This window comes from Peromyscus eremicus, chromosome 9 (assembly GCF_949786415.1).
Source record: "Peromyscus eremicus chromosome 9, PerEre_H2_v1, whole genome shotgun sequence".
Lineage (NCBI taxonomy): Eukaryota > Metazoa > Chordata > Mammalia > Rodentia > Cricetidae > Peromyscus > Peromyscus eremicus.
Genome location: NC_081425.1, coordinates 44333304 through 44351972, shown reverse-complemented (window position 1 = coordinate 44351972; position 18669 = coordinate 44333304). Strand labels below are relative to the sequence as shown.

Here is an 18669-nt window from a genome sequence, read left to right as displayed (position 1 = left end):
GAGAGCTTTGACTTGTGGGCCTTACGACCTACCAACTCTAAAGGTTAGAGAAGTCTTTTGTGGTCTGCTCCAAGGGGTGAGGAAAGGCAGACTTTCCTGTTTTTACTTTCTCAAATGCCAAGGTGCCATATTTTTGAAAAATGTGCCCTGAATCCTATCATTGTTTCTAAGTTATTTTCTAAACAATTTAGAAAAGTAGTTTGAAGTGCCGTGTGTGTGTGTGTGTGTGTGTGTGTGTGTGTGTGTGTGTGTGTGTATCTCCTTTTCTCTGCTGCCTTCTACAAATGATACACAGCTTGGTTGCCTCCTGCTAGAGCAGGCTGTTGTCATTGTCCCTAAGCAACCTGAACTACATGGTGACTTTTGACCAAAGCCTACAGTGAACAATTTGTTTGCTATTGTGACCTAGGACATATATCAACATATATGAGGATATATACAACCGAAAAGAAATTTCACAAAGAAATTCTCACTACATGTGTTACATGACATTTTCTACTCTTTTGTATGCGTGGAACATACATGTGAGTTTACATGTGCATGCACATACAATGGGGAAGCCAGAGCAGAGGATGTTGGGTGTGTTGATCCATCACTCTGTCTTACTGCCTTGAGACAGGGTCCCTCATGGAACCAGAATTTCACATTTTTGTCTAGGCAAGCTAGCCAGTATGCTCTCTGGATCTGCCCAGTCTTTCTCCTCAAGGCTGGGATTGCAGGCCTGCAAAGCAACCATGTCTAGCTTTTTATGTCTGGGGTGAGGATTTGAACGAAGGTCCTCAGGATGGCAGAGCCACTGCTTTTACCCACTAAGTAATCTCTCCAGTCCCCATTTTCTATTCTTGTTCATTAAAAGGTAAATTCATTGCATGATTTCATAAAGCATGAGTGGGCTAGCACTTATAGTTTGAAAAGTACAGCTCTATGCAGAGGAGTTTGTTAGAGTGGATGGAAAGAAAAGACATTTTGGTTTGATTAGATCAAATTTACCTTCCTGTTTATGGAGGAAGGTATAAATTATGCTCCTGTTAGAATGAATTTCCAACTTTCTTTGTGCTAGACCCTGCTCCTCGATGTGGTATGCGTTTGTGATCTGCCAAGTCTTGGGGAGCAATCATTTTTGTTCAAATACAGTATCATCAAAAATGAATGGACATTTTTCAAAAAGCCTTTGACAGCTGCAACAGTGAAACAATAAATCAACAGGATGATGAAAGCCCGAAAACACATAATACCTATAATAATCAGTAGAAGTGTTGCAGAAATGAGAGCAAACGGAAACTTAGCTCAATTACACAGTAAGGTGACTCACTTCAAAGTCAGTAGAGTGCCGTAAGGTTATACATATTGTTAAGGTTAACTGCATCTATTCAGAATGTATTTGAGTCTGAAACAAAAGCTTAGGAGAAAAAAATGATCAAAGGAACAGACAGCTTTGGAGGGTTCTATTCTCTATCAGAAAATCAGCTGTGATGGCTTCTTTGTTCTGAAATGTTTGTGGTTCTCCCTCCAAATGGGAAGATTAAAAAGCAATCTATTAAAGTAATGTAGAAAAATGCAAGATATTTTCCATCATTAAAACAAAGGCTAGCACAGGGTGTGGCGGCACATATCTTGGCATTCAGAACACTGGGGCAGGGGATCATTAAAGTCCAGTCTGGACTACATAGATATGAAGAGATCTTGTAAAGACAGACAGACAGACAGACAGACAGACAGACAAGAAGAAAAGAAGAAAGAAAAGGGAAAAGACCCAGTATGCTCCTTAGTTCCACTGTCAAGAGATGGTGATGAATCTATTATTATTATTTTAAATCTTTTTGCTTTTTTGTGATATAATATATATATATATCCAGGCTGTATAATCCAGGCTGTCCTTCAACTCCTTGAAACTCAGGATCCTCCTGCCTCTGCCTCTCAAGTGCTGGTTTTAATCCTTTCCATAATAATAACTCCTGCCTCCAGACCATGAGACATTCCATACGACAATATACTTAAGAGTTCTTAATGATGCCCCGTCATGCAAGGTCAAGGGAATCGACCTAGATTAACAGTTTGCAGAGACAAGTGAGATTCGTGACTGAGTCTAGGATGAGGTGGAAATAGGGAGGAATTCAATGGCACAATTTTGAAATCTGAATATAATTAGGTAAATTCCGTGGGTCTGGTAATATTTTCATGTGTAAGTAGGATCATCGTTTTCTTGGAGATATATGCTATAGTGTTTAGGGGTTATCTAACATGACCCTGTAGCTTAATTTTTTTTGGTACACATACATACAAAAAAACAAAAACAAACAAAAAACAAAAACAAAAAGCAGATGAGAAAATAAATATGTAAGGCATCCAGAACCGATGACTACGAGTAGAGAGTGGTGGTCTTTATTTGACTAATGTTGCTTGTTAGGCTTTATTTGTGTATATGTGATGTGAGGGGTGAAACCCATGCCCAGTACACACTGGAAAACACTCTACCCCCTGAGTTGAACCCCCAGCCCAGCACAACGCTTCTAAAGAATTTAAAAATAAGCAGTAGGGAAAGGGTAATCCTTGGTAACATCTTAAGGCTCGTTTTGTTTCTCTGCTTCTTCTTTTTTTTCTTTTCCTTTTCTCTTTTGGAACCCAGAGGACTTAAAAGAAGGTTTGTCACAGAGCTATGGACTTAAGGTTTTGCAGTTTACTGTAGGTTTATTATATTTCAATAAATGAAGGAGCAAAGCCTGGGCTCAGAGTGGTCTTGCCGTTTGCAGAGGAATCACATCCTCTAATCTTTCAAGACATCTTTTTCAGTCCCATTTTGTGTCTGGAGGTGGGTCTTCTTACCTCTATGACACACAGCAAAGAGTCAAGGAGCTATGACATAGGTGTTATAGGGAAGAGCCAGGGCCACAGTTGTCAAAAGAACCTAAAAAACTATATATGTTTATGAGAAAGATGCAGAAAGGGATTAATTCAGAGCATGAGATAGACCAGAGATGGTTGAGGGTCTAGTACCTAAAGCAGCCATAATACATATTGTATCTACTTATCAATACTGCATGCAAAACAGACACTGTCATATGTATTCTAAAACAAAGCTTTGTTTAGTTTCTTTCCTACAAAATATGCCCAAAGGTGGCTAGACTAGGGCTGATACAAATACTTGGCAGTTGTAGAACATTGTTGCTTTCTTTTAATTAAAAAAATGTATGTGTATGTGTGCATGTACATGTGTGTATATATCACATGTGTGCAGGTACCCCTAGAAGACTACAGAGGGCATCAGATCCCCTGGAGCTGGAATTACAGGCAGGTGGGAGACACTGCATGTGGGTGCTGAGAACCAAAGCCACTTCTCCAGCTCCTGTTACTTTCTGATACTGTTCTTTAAATTAAACTTATTATCATGGTATGTGTACGTATGTATTACAGATATGTTTAATGTGGCACACATATGCCATGGCATATGTTTGGAGGTCAGGGATACTTTTGGTAGTTTTCTCCATCCATTGTGGATGACAGGAATTAAATTCAGGTTGTCAAGCTTAGGTGGCAAGCCCTTTTACCTGTAGACCCATATTTTTTGGACCCTGAAATTATTTGAAGCATTTTTTTTTTAAACCTAGGAAGTGGATAATAGTCTCTATTTTAGTAATGGGGAAAAATAGAGAGCAACTAAGTGGTTTGCTCAAAGTTGTTAGCTGGGGAGCAGGGGGATGAGGTTTGAAGCCAGGCAGTTGATGTCAGAGCAGCACTAATGTGGTAGCTTCACAGTTAGAGGGCAGACTAGCTATTTGAGCATCAGTTCTCCCCTCAACCCTTCCAGGAAGGGAAATGCAAGCCAAAGCTTAATCTGTCCATCTCCATTTAAAAGCATGGTCCTAGAAATCTTGCTCGATACTGCTACTAATACGCCAGTGTCCCAAATGAATGGTGTGGTCACACTTAGCTGTGAAGGTTGGAGACTATCGACATTTAGCCAGGTACATTGTCAACCTGGATGATTTGGGAGTGCTGTTAGGAGGAAGTGAAAATGCACCTTGGCAGGGGCCAACATCTCTTCTGGTTTGAAAGCTGAGGAGAATCAGGCAGAAGAGTGGAGACTGATCATATGACCTAGATCTTTCTTTCTTTCTTTCTTTTTTTTAGATCTATTTATTTACTATGCATACAGTATCCTGCCGGCATGTGTGCCAGAAGAGGGCACCAGATCTCATTGTAGATGGTTATGAGCCTCCATGTGGTTGCTGGGAATTGAACTCAGGACCTTCAGAAGAGTAGCCAGTGCTCCTAACCTCTGAGCCATCTCTCCAGCCCTATGATCTAGATCTTTGGCAATACAACTCAGGGACCAATCAATGGAAGAAAATCTAAGTGGGGTCATATTCTTGGCCCCAAGTGCTGATTCCAGAGGACTGTTAGGATCTGCTGGACAGTGCTTTGTGCAAAGCTTTGTTTATACAAACTACAGGGCTTTTTATAACAGTCAATGTTTGAAACAAATGAAATAGTTAGATGTTATGTTAGGGCATACTATGGAGCCATTTAGAATTAAGCATGATATGTGTATAATTTAATGGAGAAACCATTTAAAATGGAAAATAAGAAAGAAAATGTGATTTTTAAAATGTGATTACTAAGTAGAGAACATAGCTGGGTGTACTGATACACACTTGTAATTCTAGCTCTTGGGAATTTGAGGCAGAGGGATGGTGCTGAGTTAGAGGCCAGCCTGAGCTACAGGGTAAGTATGAAGCCAGGGTTGAAAACATAATGAAATTTTGTCTCAAATAAAAACAACAAAAAGTAGAGCACATAGATTAAATGGAAATTCAGCCAGATAAAACAATAATTGCCATCTTTGAGAAGTGGGATTTGAGTAACTTTTAAAGTTATTTTTCTACATTGTCTTACGTCTGACTTTCAGAATTAAAAATAAGAAGTATTTTTTTCACTCTGAAGTATTCTTTGCATGAACTGAAATGTATATCACTAGATGCCGGGATTCTGAAGAGTCTTAAGTTTAAGTTGAATGAAAATAAAAAGGAGAAAATGCACAGCATATTTGGCATGTAAATAGCTGTGAGGCAGTTGCCATCCTGCGCCATTGAGTTATCCTTTAGAAGACAGCTATTGTGGTTTGAAAGAAAATGGCCCCCATAGGGAGTGGCACTATTAGGAGGTGTGGTCTTGTTGGAGTAGGTGTGGCCTTGTTGGAGGAAATGTGTCACTGTGGAGGTAGGTTTTGAGATCTCCTATGTTCAAGGGATGCCCAGTGTGACACAGAGTTCTTCCTGCTGCCTTTGGGTCAAGATGTAGCACTCTCAGCTCCTACTCCAGCACCCTGTCTGCCTGCATGATCACCATGATAATGGACTAAACCTAGGAAACTGTAAGCAAGGCCTCAATGAAATGTTTTCCTTTGTAAGAGTGGCTGTGGTCATTGTGTCTCTTCACAGCAGTAGAAACCCTAAGACAAGAGCCTTGCCCCAGTTTCCTGCTCTCTTTAACTTTTAACTTGAGATTCTTATTTTCTGTATTTTTGTTGTTGTTTTGTTTTGAGGAGGGAATTTTGCTGTATTTCCTAACTAGTGTTGAAGTCCTAGGCTGAAGTGATCATCCAGCCTCCTGAGGATCTGAGATATAACTCACACACTACTTTGGCCAACTAACCCAGGCTGCTTCTAGGGTTGCTATCTAACTGAAACCTTGGGAGGCAGTTACACTCTTTCCAGGACAAAGACCAGATTGTTTTATGACCCACTGTAACAATGGTAGATTTTAGGGTGTGGTGGCATGTACCTGATATCCAGGCTCTGGGGAAGCTGTGGCAGGAGAATTGAGAGGCCAAGGCCATGCTGAGTTCCATCCTGAGACCCCGATTCATAAAACCAAGAAAAACCAAAGTACAGCATGTCTTAGCTGCAAGGCAAGCATACCAGGTGCTCAGTGCTCACCACACTGCCCCCATGGGACCTAGGGCCAGACAGCTGAGGTGAAAGGGTTCCTGGTCATACTGCAGAGGGACAGAGTCTTTTGTCTCTGACCCAGAATCTCATGTCTTCTGTCACTGTCCCGGAAGTGAAAACAGGCTCGTTTAGTCGCTTGTAACAGTTACATCAAAATTTCAGACCTGACACCCATGTTCTGAAAACACAAATTTCTTCTAATTTTTCCTGAGAAACCAATTTTATACATTTTATAAGTTTACCTATCAATTGGTCCCAGTCTTGTCTTGGTTTTTGGCCTCTCAAAGGTGGAAGTTCTGTACAGATTTATTTATTTTTTTTCATGAATGTTCTTTGTATCTTTACTGTCAATTGTTCTTGCTAGCTTTCTTTTTCATGTATAGCATTTTATGACACATGCTTTTAAGTGAAGCAACATACCATCTCTGGTCCATCCTCTGTAGCTGTGCATTTTAACTGCCCAGATTGCCTCAGCTAAATTAATACTGTAGGCATAAAATATGTATCCAACAATGAGCCTCTAGTAGGGTGTGTTTTTCTAACTTGTGCAAACTGGTCATATCTTATCAAGACACGGGAACTCTAGGCCATGTATTTATGTGCATGCAAAACACCCACACACATAAAATAAAAATAAAAATGTAAAATAGATAGTAAAAATAATAAGCTTCATATCTCCACACTGAAGGCCATATAACAAAACCAATATGGAACCCCATAAAACCATCTGGTGCCTTTCATCCCCCTGGTCATTCTCCCCATTGCCAATTGTATCCGAGATTTAGGATATTCTTGAACTATGAAAAAGAGTCATGAGGTTTACTTTTGGGGTTCTTAGTCACATTAATAAAAAGAACTTAGAAATAGACTCAAAAGAAAGCTCTTGGACAACGTTTTTAGAGTTTAAGAGAAAAACATGGTGTGGGTAAGATGAAAATCATGGCAGCTGCCAGAGGATGGAGAGAAGTCATGCTTGTCAAGTTAGGCATGGAATAGAAATGAGAGTTTATTAAAACAGGACCAAGATACTCTGAGGAGTGGATGTGAATGAGTGAGCTGAGAAAAGGGCCCCCAAACCATCCAGGAAACTGGGTACATGTTTTTTTTTTTTAATGCCTCCCTCCCTTCCTGCTTGTATGTTCAAGGCTTTGCTTAACACATCCTCTGTCATGAGATGATGCTGTGGGAAGGAAGGGCTTCCAGTCTTGCTCTGAGGACTTTGCATGTTAACCTTGAGCTAGCCTTTTTAGTTCCTGCTCTCCATCAAACATCAAGCCAGGTTTTGACAGGACGGTAAAGTCCACATATCTACTATTCAGCTTGAAGCTGTCTGTAATTCACTCATCTATCTCTTCCTGAATATCTGCTATCCAGTATAGTTCTTTTTTCAACCAAACCAATGCTGGTCTTAATTAGAAATTTAAATTACATCTGGTAGAGTTTGCACACTCCAGGGGATATATGTGTGTAACACCTTTAACAGCCAATCTATTTTTCACAGCTTGCACATAGCAGTTTTTTTTAATAGAGTGCTTATTGATGAGATGTCATGAAAATGGCCGAGAAGTCTGCATAGGAGATGCCCTGTGTGACTAAAGCCCTCGCAATGTAAACATGGCTTACACCTCTTTTTCCTCAAATGATTTTTTCAAGTATGTATATATGCTTGTGTGAGAGAAAGAATGTGCATGTGCACACATCTGTGGGGGCCAGGGGTGCCCATATCTTCCTCAGTTGCTTCTCTACTTTGTGTTTTGAGAAAGGGTCCATAGCTGAACCTGGGGTTCCCTGATGGGCTAGGCTGGCCGCTCAGCAAACCCTAGGGATCTGCCTGTCTCTACTTCCTTCAGCACTGGGGTTGCCTCTTTGGACTTTCCCCATAGATTCTGGGGATCTGAACCCACATCCTCATGCTTGCACCGCAGGACTTCACTCCCTGAGCCATCTCCGCCTTTCCGCCCTCTTTAAAAGTGATGTGGAAAAGATATTGGACTTTGTTTAGCCTCCTGTCTTCTGTGCCCTCCACTCCGTCTCACAGAACCGTGTTGTTGGGAATTGCCAACAATCATACCAACAGATATTTCATTAAATTTCAATGAGATAATTAAGGAAACTCATTTTCAAATATATATATTTGTTTCGGCAGCTAAGATGTTGCTTCATTGGGAAATGACCAGAATGCTAAATGGAGACTGCTTGAGCTCGCCCGATCAGCGGCTCCAGAATCCCCTTGCTAAAAGGAACGCCATGAAGCTAAAATGGCAAAGGTCTGCTGTGGGTGGGAACTAATTGGTTGAGAACATTAATAAATTATACTTGCTATTCACGTCAAAAAAGTTCAGAGAGAAGAGATGAATATTTTTGATCTGTCAGGGCCTTGCACTCTGCCACACAATATTAAAAATAAAAAGCATATCCTTAGACTTCAGTTCCTCTTCCTTCTGCAAAAAGGGGAGAGAAAAGCTGAATCACTTGGCGGTGCTTTCTTATATTCATATGTTTTTGATTTGGCATTTTCAGCCAATAAAATATTGCTAAGGCATTCTCTCACACAAAATGTGCATTACTAGGATCAACATTAGAATTAGGCTAAAATACTTTTGATTCAAATCCTTTATTTTCAGGGCTATTCATCCCTTCTCTCTTTCCCCCTCTCCATGATGCATGGGTACTATCAACCACACACAGCATCCTGCATTTGTGGGCAGCCCTGTTCCCAGGACAGTTCCTCGGACCTGGAGCCAGGGAGAGAGGAAGATGTGAACAACCCTATCGGGTCACACTGTTTTCTGTGCATTAACTGGGAAGCCTTTTGTCTCTGACCCAGTAGTCTCACATCTTCTGTGATTGGCAGATGCCTACTGTACTGTCACTGGCCTCAATCAGATTAGATACTGTAAACTATAGTCTTCTGTAAACAGATGTTTCCCTCCAACTCTCTTCAGTAGTAAGAAGACTGATGGACTTGGAAAATTCTCTGTGAAACATTCTTAGCAAACTCATTGGCCCTGTCTTCAACTTGGCAGTCTTCTTCCTTGAAGTTTGCTGCTGTTCTGGGTTCTTTGTAGATCTCCTCTGCTTGGGTCCCTGACTACCTAAATCATCTCCCCCTAGAGCTTGTTTGGATTGTCTTGTTGCCAAGTTAGGCTGGTTTCTTGAAACGTTCCTAACTAAAGTTTAAGATCAGTGGAAGGGGTTGGTGTCTGTGTTTGACACCTCTCCCAAGTCTGGTAAATCTCTAGCATAGTAATTCTGTAGCAGATACTCAGGTAAGTGTTCATATTGCTTGGAAGTATTCCAAAGGGCCGAAGTTACAGGAAGTGGGACCAGCTTTCATCACAGATGAAAGAACAAAGAGACATGTACACAACTGAGTTTATGAAGCCATAGTGAAAAATCAAGACATCTGCAGGAAAATGAGTTCAACAGAAATCATTGAATCAAACGAAATTAGCCAGGCCCAGACAGACAAATGCCACAATATTCTCTCATATCTAGAACGTAGATTTAAAATTATCCATATATGTATGTATGTATCTATATATGTATATATGTATATATATATGTTTTTAGGTCACGAAACTAGAAAGGGGAACATGGGAGCTGAAGAAATTTTAAGGGAAGTGGGAAATAGGAAACTAGAAAACATGGAACAATGATGCAAAGCAAGTGAGTGACTGGAAAAAGGAAGAGAAAGAGCTGTAAAGGGAGACGACGTGGAGGAGGGAAATGAATCAGAACAAAGTACAGCGACAAGTATGCGTGAAAGTATCATTACTTAGTATGCTGAGCCAAGCAGTTCATATAGGGGTGGTGGGTGAAGTAAAGAAGATAGTCATATTATAAGCTTTCTATTTTAAGTTGAAAAATCAGCTACAGTTAATTGGTGTGGGTCACAAGTACCGACTTCTGAGTCTTAGCCCCATCGTTTAGTTAATCTAGTGATTTTTTTTTTTTTAGTATATGATTTACCATCTGTGTATCTATAAAAAATTTATTAATCTCTAAATAGTTTCTTGTTTGTTTTTGAAACAGTGTCTTTTATGTAGCCCTGGCTTGTCTAGAACTCGGTTTGTAGACCAGGCTGTCCTCAAACTCACAGAGACCACTTGCCTCTGCCTCCCAAGTGCTGGTATTAAAGACGTGCACCACCATGCATGACCCTTGTTATCTCTTTATCAAAACATCCTAAAACAGTTTCTTAGTGCTTTTGTGTTTCTATAACAAAATACCTAAGAAGGGTAATGCATTTTTTTTTTTTAAAGAGAGATTCATTTGGTTCACAAATTTGGTGGCTAGAAAGTCCCAAGAGCATGGTACCAACACCTACACACCTTTGGGCTGTGGGAAGCAGTGAAATGGAATGGGGTAGCAGGCACGTGAAGAAGATCCAGAGGTGACTAGCTCTGAGTTCTAACAATACTCCTTCTTACCTAATCTAACCCTGTGATGCCACTTTTGTAAGAATGGCATTAATCCATTAGTCCCTTGTAAGAGCGGTGTCCAACCAACATCTCTTAAAGACCTTCCCCCCCTCTCAACACTCATACACTGGAGATTAAAAGCTTCAACATGGGTCTCACTGGGGACGAACCACATGACAACATAGCAGGTATAACAATCTACAGCAGTGGTTCTTCAAGTGTGGTACCTCGGGCCGCATTCCCTGTTGCTGTCAAGATGGAAGTAAAAGCAGAAGACTTGGTGGGAACTGAGGCAGATGGTCACATGGAGTCTGCAGCTGGGAAGCAGAGTGGTGCATGCCGGCTCTCCGTATGCTTTCTCTTTCCCCCTTTTTTATTCCATCCCCATTCAGGGTGGGTCATCCCTCCTTAGTTAATCCTCCTGGAAATGCCCTTACAAACTGGTCCAGGAGGTGTTTCTCCTAGGAGATTTTAAATCCTGTAAAGATGACGATGAAGATTAACCAGTGCAAACATCGACTGGGAACTTATTTTTAAAAAAATGAGTGTTATCGAGCCTCACCCCGGAGCCACTGAATCAGAAACTCTGCCCTTTAACAAGCCTGCCAACAAGCCCTCCAGGTGATTCTGATGTATGGTAAAGGTTAAGAGCTGCTGATGTGCAGCATAGGCAAATCCCCAGCCTGGACTCTACATCACAGTCTCGGCACCGAGGATAGTGCAGCAATTTCACAGTTGGCCTTTAAATCCAATGCCTTGCATTTCAGCTTTAAGGCTCTGTAGAATGGCTCACCATTGCATCATGTTGAAGCTTCCAGATACTACTCACAGAATTGCAGCTCCCAAGCTCCTATAAAGCACTGGCAATTGAGGAGTGAAAAAGTCTTTCTTGGGGTGAACAAAGACTATGTAACAGATAAGGGATTAATTTCCAGTGGCAGTCTCCTAATTCTGTATTCATAACGTTGTATGTATGCTAGGCTACCCATGCACCATCTGCTGATATACATTAGGTAATTGGGCACCCAGCAGCCCTATTTGCATGCAAAGGTGGTTGCACACCTCACATTACAAGTCTAAAATTAAAGTCCAGGAAGGAGCAGGCTGAAGGCTCGCAGCTAGGAAAATAATGAGATAAGGAAAAATGGCTTCTATTAATCAGCACTTTTGGCCTCTACTGTTCTGTCTGGGCTAATTTGCCCTTAGAAATGGTATATCCCAGATGGAAGAGAGACTTCTAAGAGCATCCAGGGTTTTTGTTTTAAACCTACACTTATAAGATGGTTGCATTTATCCATAGCATTTTCTCCCAAACTGCACCCATATGTATGCCCCAGTCTGTTACTGTACTTTAGTTTTGCTTTATGAAGTATTCGTGCTCTGGTGGGACCACATGCATGGGCTCAAGAAGAGCCACCCCAGCACAGACTCACAGCTGGGATCTGTGACACTACTTCAGTTAGCCCACACTTCATCACACAGCCGCTGTCAGCTAGGCACTGTGGCATAGATCTGAAATACATATCAATGAAGCCTACCTTTGCCCTTAAAGGTTCACTGTGTTTTATAGAGCTCAGTATTTCTGGTATCTCCGTGTGGAATATTTTTACTTACAAAAAAAGAATCTGGGGAGATGGCTCAGTGCTTACTGTGTAGGCAGGAGAGCCTGACTTTGGATTCCCAGCACCCAGGGGAAAAGTCCAGCATGGAGGGGGTGTGTCTCTGACCCCAGAGATACAAGGGAGGGATGTGGAAGGAGCAGAGATGGGGGCAGGGCTCTGGCCAGCCAGTCCAGTCAAAATAGGACTGACACCAGGTTCAGTGAGACATCCCATCTCAAAAAATAAGGTGGCAAGAAACAGAAGACACCAATGCCTACCTCAGACCCTCACGTGTGCATGCACGAAGAAGTGTAACAGCGCATGCAAGGGTGCACACATGCTTGTACCTCACCTGTTAAAGAAAGAACAAAGATAAAACTGAAAAAAAAAAAGGAATTTTTCTTTGTTGTTGGTCTTTTTTACTCTTTTGGGAGGGGGTACCACCCAGCTCCCAAATAAATCACACATGGAGGCTTATTCTTAATTATGAATGCCTGGCCTTAGCTTGGACTGTTTTTAGCCAGCTTTCCTTAAATTAACCCATCTATCTTTTTCCTCTGGGCTTTTTCTGTTCTCTGACTTCTGGAAATCTTATTCTTACCCCATGGCTTGCTGTGTAGCTGGGTGACTGGCCCCTGGAGTCCTTCTTCCTCCTTTCTCTCTCATTCCTAGCTCTTCCTCCCAGCTTTCTCCTATATATATTCTCTCTGCCATCCAGCCCCGCCTATCCTTTCTCCTGCCTTGCTATCGGCCACTTCTTTATTAGACCATCAGGTGTTTTAAGGCAGGCAATGTAACACAGCTTCATAGAGTTAAACAAATGCAACACAAACAAAAGTAACACACCTTAGAATAATATTCTACAACATTTCCTTGAGTCCCATGATCACAGTGTCCTTGCTTCTCTGAGCTCCCGGTTATGTTCAACCTGTGTCCCCGGGAGAATGAGGAGCCCAGGAGATCAAGGCTCATAAGCATCAAAACCTAAAAACAGGAAACAGACTAGTGGGCTAGTCACGTGGGTCACAAAGAGGATGTGGCTGCATGGCAAAAGACTTGGACTCTTGTTTGTCTGAACAAAGAATGCACCAGATGTCCTAGTGGTCCTTTTTCTCTGAAAGTGGGTCTACACGAGGAGGAAAATCAATCTTAAAGGGGGTGACTCACAAGCGCCATCTAGAGGAGTGATGTCCCACACGAACAGTCTACCAGGAACCAGTGGTAACGGAATTCAGCAGGAACTAGTCGTCACGCCCACTGCTTTGTGTTTCTTTATTTGACCCTGTCCACCTGTTCTTCAACTAGATTGGAAGGAAACGGAGAACAGAGCAAGCTCTTAAGAAAGGTTATCAGTATTTTATTGAGTATTTTTGCATCAATGTTCATGAGGGAGATCGGTCTGTAGTTCTCTTTCTTTGTTGTATCCTTGTTTGGTTTGGGAATCAGGGTAATTGTAGCCTCATAGAAGGAGTTTGGTAATGTTCCTTCTGTTTCTATTGTATGGAACAATTTAGAGAGTATTGGTATTAACTCTTCTTTGAAGATCTGGTAGAATTCTGCACTGAAACCATCTGGTCCTGGGCTTTTTTTGGTTGGGAGACTTTTAATGACTGTTTCTATTTCGTTAGGGGTTATTGGACTATTTAAATAGTTTATCTGGTCTTGATTTAATTTAGGTATGTGGTACCTATCCAGAAAATTATCCATTTCTTTTAGGTTTTCCAGTTTTGTGGAATAGAGGTTTTTGAAGTATGACCTGATGATTCTCTGGATTTCCTCAATGTCTGTTGTTATGTCCCCCTTTTCATTTCTGATTTTGTTGATTTGGATGCTCTCTCTCTGTCTTTTGGTTAGTTTGGATAAGGACTTGTCTATCTTGTTGATTTTCTCAAAGAACCAACTCTTTGTTTCATTAATTTTTTGTATTGTTCTCTTTGTTTCTATTTTATTGATTTCAGCTCTCACTTTGATAATTTCCTGGCATCTATTTTTCCTGGGAGACTTTGCTTCTTCCTGTTCTAGAACTTTCAGGTGTGCTGTTAAGTCACTAGTGTGAGATTTCTCCAGCTTATTTATGTGGGCGTTTAGTGCTATGAATTTCCCTCTTAGTACTGCTTTCATAGTGTCCCATAGGTTTGGATATGTGGTGTCTTCATTTTCGTTGATCTCTAGGAAGTCTTTAATTTCTTTCTTTATTTCTTCCTTAACCCATTGGTGATTCAGGTGGGTATTGTTCAGTTTCCATGAGATTGTAGGTTTTCTGTAGTTTTTGTTGTTGTTGAAATCCAACTTTAGACCATGGTGGTCTGATAGAACACAGGAGGTTATTCTAATTGTTTTGTATCTGTTTAGATTTGCTTTGTGACCAAGTATGTGGTCAATTTTAGAGAAGGTTCCATGGGGTGCTGAGAAGAAGGTATATTCTTTTTTGTTAGGATGGAATGTTCTGTAGATGTCGATTAAGTCCATTTGAGTCATGACATCAATTAAGTCCTTTATTTCTCTGTTAAGTTTCGATTTGGGGGATCTGTCCAGTGGTGAAAGTGGGGTGTTGAGGTCTCCCACTATTAATGTGTGGGGTTTTATATGTGATTTAAGCTTTAATAATGTTTCTTTTACATATGTGGGTGCCCTTGTGTTTGGGGCATAAATGTTCAGAATTGAGACTTCATCTTGGTGGATCTTTCCTGTGATGAGTATGTAATGCCCTTCTTGATCTCTTTTGATTGATTTTAGTTTGAAGTCTATTTTGCTGGATATCAGGATGGCTACACCCGCTTGTTTCTTAAGACCGTTTGATTGGAAAGTCTTTTCCCAGCCTTTTATTTTTAGGTAGTGTCTATCTTTGAATTTGAGATGTGTTTCTTGTATGCAGCAGAAAGATGGGTCCTGCTTTCGTATCCATTCTGTAAGCCTATGTCTTTTTATAGGTGAATTAAGTCCATTGATATTGAGGGATATTAATGTCCAGTGATTGTTCATTCCTGTTATTTTTTGGTGGTGATGTGTGTGTACTTTTCTTCGTTGGGGTCTACTGCTGTGGCTTTATCTGGCAAACAGACTCCAAGACCACATCAAAACAATTATCCACCATGATCAAGTAGGATTCATTCCAGGGATGCAAGGATGGTTCAACATACGAAAGTCTGTCAATGTGATACACCATATAAACAAACTCAAAGAAAAAAACCACATGATCATCTCACTAGATGCTGAAAAGGCATTTGACAAAATCCAACACCCCTTCATGATAAAGGTCTTGGAGCGATCAGGAATACAGGGAACATACCTAAACATAATAAAGGCAATTTACAGCAAGCCAACAGCCAACATCAAATTAAATGGAGAGAAACTCAAAGCAATTCCACTAAAATCAGGAACGAGGCAAGGCTGTCCGCTCTCCCCATACTTATTCAATATAGTACTTGAAGTTCTAGCCAGAGCAATAAGACAACATAAGGAGATTAAGGGGATACAAATTGGAAAGGAAGAAGTCAAGCTTTCCCTATTTGCAGATGACATGATAGTATACTTGAGCAACCCCAAAGATTCCACCAAGGAACTGATACAGCTTATAAACACCTTCAGCAACATAGCAGGATACAAGATCAACTCCAAAAAATCAGTAGCCCTCCTATATACAATGGACAAAAAAGCGGAGAAGGAAATCAGAGATACATCACCCTTTACTATAGCCACAAATGACATAAAATACCTTGGGGTAATACTAACCAAGCAAGTGAAGGACCTATATGACAAGAACTTTAAGTCCCTGAAAAAAGAAATTGAAGAAGATGTCAGAAAATGGAAAGATCTCCCATGCTCATGGATAGGCAGAACTAACATAGTAAAAATGGCAATCTTACCAAAAGCAATCTACAGATTCAATGCAATCCCCATCAAAATACCAACACAATTCTTCACAGACCTGGAAAGAATAATACTCAACTTCATATGGAAAAACAAAAAACCCAGGATAGCCAAAAGAATCCTGTACAATAAAACAACCTCTGGAGGCATCACGATCCCTGACTTCAAGCTGTACTATAGAGCTACAGTAATAAAAACAGCTTGGTACTGGCATAAAAACCGACATGTGGACCAATGGAATCGAATTGAAGACCCTGATATTAATCCGCACACCTATGAACAAATAATTTTTGACAAAGAAGCCAAAAGTGCACAATGGAAAAAAGAAAGCATCTTCAACAAATGGTGCTGGCAAAACTGGATATCAACATGTAGAAGGCTGCAAATAGATCCATATCTATCACCGTGCACAAAACTTAAGTCCAAGTGGATCAAGGACCTCAACATAAATCCAGCTACTCTGAACCTGCTAGAAGAGAAAGTAGGAAGTAGTCTTGAACACATTGGCATAGGAGACCACTTTCTAAATAGAACACCAGTAGCACAGACACTGAGAGAAACAATCAATCAGTGGGACCTCTTGAAACTGAGAAGCTTTTGTAGGGCAAAGGAAACGGTCAACAAAGCAAAGCGACAGCCTACAGAATGGGAAAAGATCTTCACCAATCCCACATCTGACAGAGGACTGATATCCAGAATATATAAGGAACTCAAGAAATTAGACATCAAAATGCCCAACAGTCCAATTAAGAAATGGGCTATAGAACTAAACAGAGAATTCTCAACAGAGGAAACTCAAATGGCTGAAAGACATTTAAGGAATTGCTCAACATCCCTAATCATCAGGGAAATGCAAATCAAAACAACTCTGAGATACCACCTTACGCCTGTCAGAATGGCTAAGATCAAAAACACTGAAGACACCTTATGCTGGAGAGGATGTGGAGCTAGGGGAACTCTCCTCCACTGCTGGTGGGAATGCAAGCTTGTACAACCACTTTGGAAATCAATATGGCGATTTCTTAGAAAATTGGGAATCCATCTCCCCCAAGATCCAGCTATACCACTCTTGGGCATATACCCAAGGAATGCTCAACCACACCACAAGAGCACTTGTTCAGCTATGTTCATATCAGCGTTGTTTGTAATAGCCAGAACATGGAAACAACCTAGATGCCCTTCAACTGAAGAATGGATAAACAAAATGTGGTACATATACACAATGGAATACTACTCAGCAGAGAAAAACAATGACATCATGAGGTTTGCAGACAAATGGATGGATCTAGAAAAAATCATCCTGAGTGAGGTATCCCAGACTCAGAAAGACAAACATGGTATGTACTCACTCATAGGAGGATACTAGATGTGGAACAAGGATGACTGGACTGCTACTCACATCACCAGGCAGGCTACCTGGAAAACAGGACCCCAAGAAAGACACAGGGATCGCCCAACGACAGAGAAATGGAATGAGATCTACATGAACAGCCTGGACAGGAGTGGGGGTAGTGAAGGGCGAGGGTCGAGGGAAAGAGAGCTTGGGTGAGTGGGAGATCCCAGCTGGATCAAAAACAGAGAGGGAGAACAAGGAATAGGAGACCATGGTAAATGAAGACCACATGAGAATAGGAAGAAACAAAGTGCTAGAGAGGCCCACAGAAATCCACAAAGATACCCCCACAACAGACTGCTGGCAATGGTCGAGCGACAATCCGAACTGACCTACTCTGGTGATGGGATGGCCAAACACCCTAATTGTCGTGCTAGAAACCTCATCCAACTACTGATGGACCTGGAGGCAGAGATCCATGACTAGGCCCCAGGTGGATCTCTGGGAGTCCAATTAGCGAGAATGAGGAGGGTTTATATGAGAGAGAATTGTTGAGACCAAGGTCGGATAAAGCACAGAGACAAATAGCCAAACAAACGGAAACACATGAAATATGAACCAATGGCTGAGGGGTCACCAACTGGATCAGGCCCTCTGAGTGGGTGAGACAGTTGATTGGCCTGATCTGTTTGGGAGGCATCCAGGCAGTGGGACCGGGTCCTGTGCTCATTGCATGAGTTGGCTGTTTGAAACCTGGGGCCTATGCAGGGTCCCTTGGCTCAGCATGGGAGGAGGGGACTGGACCTACCTGGACTGAGTCCACCAGGTTGATCTCAGTCTGTGGGGAAGGCTTTGCCCTGGAGGAGATTGGAATGGGGGGCGGGCTGGGGGGAAGGTGAGGGGGGCGGGAGGGGGGAGAACAAGGGAATCTGTGGCTGATATGTAGAACTGAATTGTATTGCAAAATAAAAATTAAAAAAAAAAAAAAAGATAAAAAAAAAAAAAAAAAAAAAAAAAAAAAAGAAAGGTTATCTTCCCCCATACCTGTCTGATGGCATAAAAAGGAAAATGGGCAGATGCCTTAAGAATTGCTCATGATAACCACTCTTCTTTTGATTCCAGCACAGGCACGTACACCTTGATAGCACCGAATGCAAGTCGAAGGCAGAAGATACAGAGAAGTATGCACACGTATTCATCTAAGACTAACAATGCTTCTCATTTGCCTTACAATTGTTTTTTTAAGTATTTTTATTTTATGATTTATAGAGATTCATTGGATCTCACCAAGGCCTTTAAGAAAAAAAAAACCTAGCATTTTTAATTATACTTGTAAAATTATTCTATTGTTAGCCCTTCTAAATTTGTTTCCCTACATTAGTAACAGAACTCATGGCATGAGTGAGTGTAAGTTTTGAATTTTTCTCAGGTTTAAAAGAACCTCACACCTGTTGTTATTGTTTGGATCTGGTCCCGGATATATCAGGCAACTT

The 18669-nt window shown here is 41.2% G+C and overlaps 1 protein-coding gene across 2 annotated transcripts in view; it reads left to right on the top strand.

The window, feature by feature from the left end:
- The window catches only part of Epsti1 (epithelial stromal interaction 1), a 104335-nt gene that overhangs the window by 8341 nt on the left and 77325 nt on the right, over positions 1–18669 (top strand). For both annotated transcript variants that reach the window (XM_059273299.1, XM_059273298.1), the window contains exon 2: positions 18299–18357. In XM_059273299.1, the coding sequence (XP_059129282.1) occupies positions 18299–18357 (59 nt within the window). The remainder of the gene's footprint in view (positions 1–18298; positions 18358–18669) is intronic.